Genomic DNA, 3038 nt, shown 5'->3' with positions numbered 1-3038 from the left:
AAAGCAGTCAAATGAGTGGTCAGCAACAAAGTTAAGAATGAATGTAATCAAGATCAAAGATCAGCATTGAAAGATGACTGATCAGGATCAGAGATCAGAATGGAAGTGTTACAGAGCAAAGATCAGTAATTAGGACCAACAATCAGCAATCAAAGATGTGGGATCAGGAACACAAATAAGAATCAGTGCCATCATGATCAAAGAAAAGCAATCAAATGAGTGGTCAGCAGCAAAGAGAAGAATGATGTAATCAGGATCCAAGAAAGCAATCAAGATGAGTGATCAATAACACTGATTAGAATGACTGTGTTCACTATCAAAGATCAGTAATTAAAGATGCGTAATCATGAACAAAGATCAGGATGAAAGTGTTTAAGACCAAATATCAGCGGTCAGTATCAAAGATCAGCAATTAAAGATAAATAATCAGGAACAAAGATCAGGATGAAAGTGTTCAGGATCAAAGATCAGTGATCAGGATTAAAGATCTGTAATCAGAGATGAGTAATCAGGAACAACAATTGGAATGAAAATGAATTACCTAAGATTAGGACCAGATATCCTGATATATAAAACCAGGAACAAAGATCAGGATCAGAGGTTAGCAATCAGGATCTAAAAACACTAGATATTGAAGGAAGAGGCCTCTTACAGTGAGAAAAGAAACATCAGCAGACGTAAATGAAGGGCAGAGGAATCCTGTCTCTGAGTGCCCTCTGCAAGTCAAGCCATTTGCTTATATTGAATCAACCTGAATCCTTTAAATGTGCCCATTTTCTGACTTTAGCTCAGAGCAGTTTTTGTTGAAGTTGTCAAATTAAATCTTCAAGTCTAAAATGAAAAGCTACAAAGTGCAAACTGCTGGATGTTTGTTTTCAGTTATAGACTGAGCTTCATTTAAAGAATGAGTGCAAAGATGGCGATTGTTTTTCCTGCCACCACATTTTTCCTGCCTATTGAAAAATAGATCATAAATACTTTTGCTGTCCATCAGGCTGCTAATCAGATGACCAGAAGCAGCCTGAAACCCGGACTGAAGGTCAGCCAGTCCTCACGCTTCACAGTGACCTTGGATGTTCTCTTTAAATCTTATTCATCTGTTTTTCTACTTTCTGAAATATAATTGCAGACATGATTTATAAAAAAGAAACTGCCAAGCGGGAAAAATCCCCAACCTTTTTGTTTCATCTCCTGGGTGAAATGAGGTTTTAATTTATGCTTCTGATCACGATAAATCTGTGAGGAAACGAAAACGGATTGTTTGCTCTTTAGCAGCTATTAAAACCTGCAGCTCCCATCTGCAGCACATCACCAGGACTCATGTCTTATTTGGAGGATTTATTCCACAGAGGAAATTGGAATTGCTGTCTGATTGATTTACTTGAGTATTGACTGACGGATAATGGATGGCTGGATGTGTGTGTGTGTGGTGTGTGTGTGTGTGTGTGTGTGTGTGTGTGTGTGTGTGGTGTGTGTGTGTGTGTTGTGTGGTGTTGTGTGTGTGTGTGTGTGTGTGTGTGTGTGTGTGTGTGTGTTACAGCTGTATTTATACATTTTGCTCTCCTGCGCTGTTTGTCTTTGAGGTGACGTGCGAAGAGTCTGAATGCAGATTATGGAAATGAGCCGTCGTTCAGACGAGGGATTCCCCTCACACGCTTTCCCGCTGTATTATTCTCTTGTGCGAGGGCTCGGTGCCAGCTCCAGATTCAGCAGAGAAACCACACCGTTGCTCCGAGAGCAGCTCAGCGTGAAACCGATGAAGAAATTTTTTTTTTTTCTGCACCATAGATGATCGTGCAATCGTGTTTCGTATGACTTAAGTCTCTTTATGCTCCAGAATCAGATTGGATTTTTGTGCTTTTGTTTTTGCATAAATTTCCGTGTCATCCATGTTTTTGCATCTCCACTCGCACCTTCATGCCCCCCCCCCCCCCCCCCTTCAGAAAGAAACAGTTGTTCGGTTTTTCTTTTCTTGCCTCTCAGTCGTCTCTCTCTTTGTGCAGGTGCTCCAGCGGTTACGGCTGGGCGGCGGGAATGAGAGCGCCGCCCTCAGGGAGCTTCTGGGATGGCGGCGTGCACAGTGTGAGGTGCGGAGTGACTGGCGGCACCGCCCACCTCGATGCCCACCCCTGCCCCCCACGCTGCTCTGGACCAACAGGAAGCCTTCTCCATGACAGAGGCTCCCCTCAGAGGCTTGGATGCTGCTGTCTTTTTGGTTTTGTTCCTTCGGCGGTTCTCAACAGAGGATCATCCATCTCCATCTCACCTGGAACCGCTATGGAAGTCCGATCTGTATGCTTCTCTGCAACCACACTGTGGCCCAATGAGCCCGAGTGCCCTGGGGTTTAAACCGAACCATAAGGCCCCAAAACCTGAACTCCCTCTCTGCTTTTCAACCACACTGCGGAAGATGTCGTCTACAAACCGGCCTGCGTGACAGGAGCTCACCACCACGTGTCACAAAGAGCTAGTGGAAGGTGGACGCAGTAGATGGAGGTCCTTTGCGGTTGGCGGTTTCTCCTGGCCTACTGCATACTGTTGTATAAGCGCTCCAACCCAAATCATGGTGCTGATTATAGCTCGCGTGCCGTTCCCATCGTGTTTGCGTGAGTGCTTGCCTGTGCACACCTCTTTGAAGTTTACAAGTCAACCAACGCCTTTGGACACCTCAAGGTTTTAGCGTCAGAGTTCTGGCTTAGATTACGAGTATGTCCTCACCAAACTGCCTGGAAATGAAAAATGTGTTTTACGCACTAAAATGTCCAACAAACGATCACAGCCACAACATGTGGTGAGAAGCAGGAGAATCACGACTGGCACGCTTAGGTTTGTCCTCTCCTGCTCGACATCATCATGCACACAGAGCTTCAGTGCAGTCAGACTGTTAATGTTCACATTTTACATATTAATTACATTTCTTCGTAACTGTGTAAAACAAAACCCAACCTCCAGCTGTCAAAAATTACAGATCTCCGACTGGCTGCATGTGGCTGGTTCCAAAAGCAAGCAGATTCCCATAGAAGCCCATGTTAAAATGT

The 3038-nt window shown here is 44.4% G+C and overlaps 1 protein-coding gene across 4 annotated transcripts in view; it reads left to right on the top strand.

Moving 5' to 3' along the window:
• Positions 1-2324, top strand: part of myo16 (myosin XVI) — a 236115-nt gene extending 233791 nt beyond the window's left edge. For 3 of the 4 annotated variants that reach the window (XM_034185981.1, XM_034185980.1, XM_034185979.1), the window contains exon 35: positions 2004-2324. In XM_034185981.1, the coding sequence (XP_034041872.1) occupies positions 2004-2174 (171 nt within the window). In that variant the 3' untranslated portion in view covers positions 2175-2324. The remainder of the gene's footprint in view (positions 1-2003) is intronic. The other variant, XR_004564741.1, reaches the window with a different exon arrangement.
• Positions 2325-3038: the final 714 nt, after the last annotated feature.

Source organism: Thalassophryne amazonica, chromosome 14, assembly GCF_902500255.1.
Source record: "Thalassophryne amazonica chromosome 14, fThaAma1.1, whole genome shotgun sequence".
Taxonomy (NCBI): domain Eukaryota; kingdom Metazoa; phylum Chordata; class Actinopteri; order Batrachoidiformes; family Batrachoididae; genus Thalassophryne; species Thalassophryne amazonica.
The sequence above is the reverse complement of the archived record's forward strand: the minus strand, read 5'-3'. Positions and strand labels throughout refer to the sequence as shown.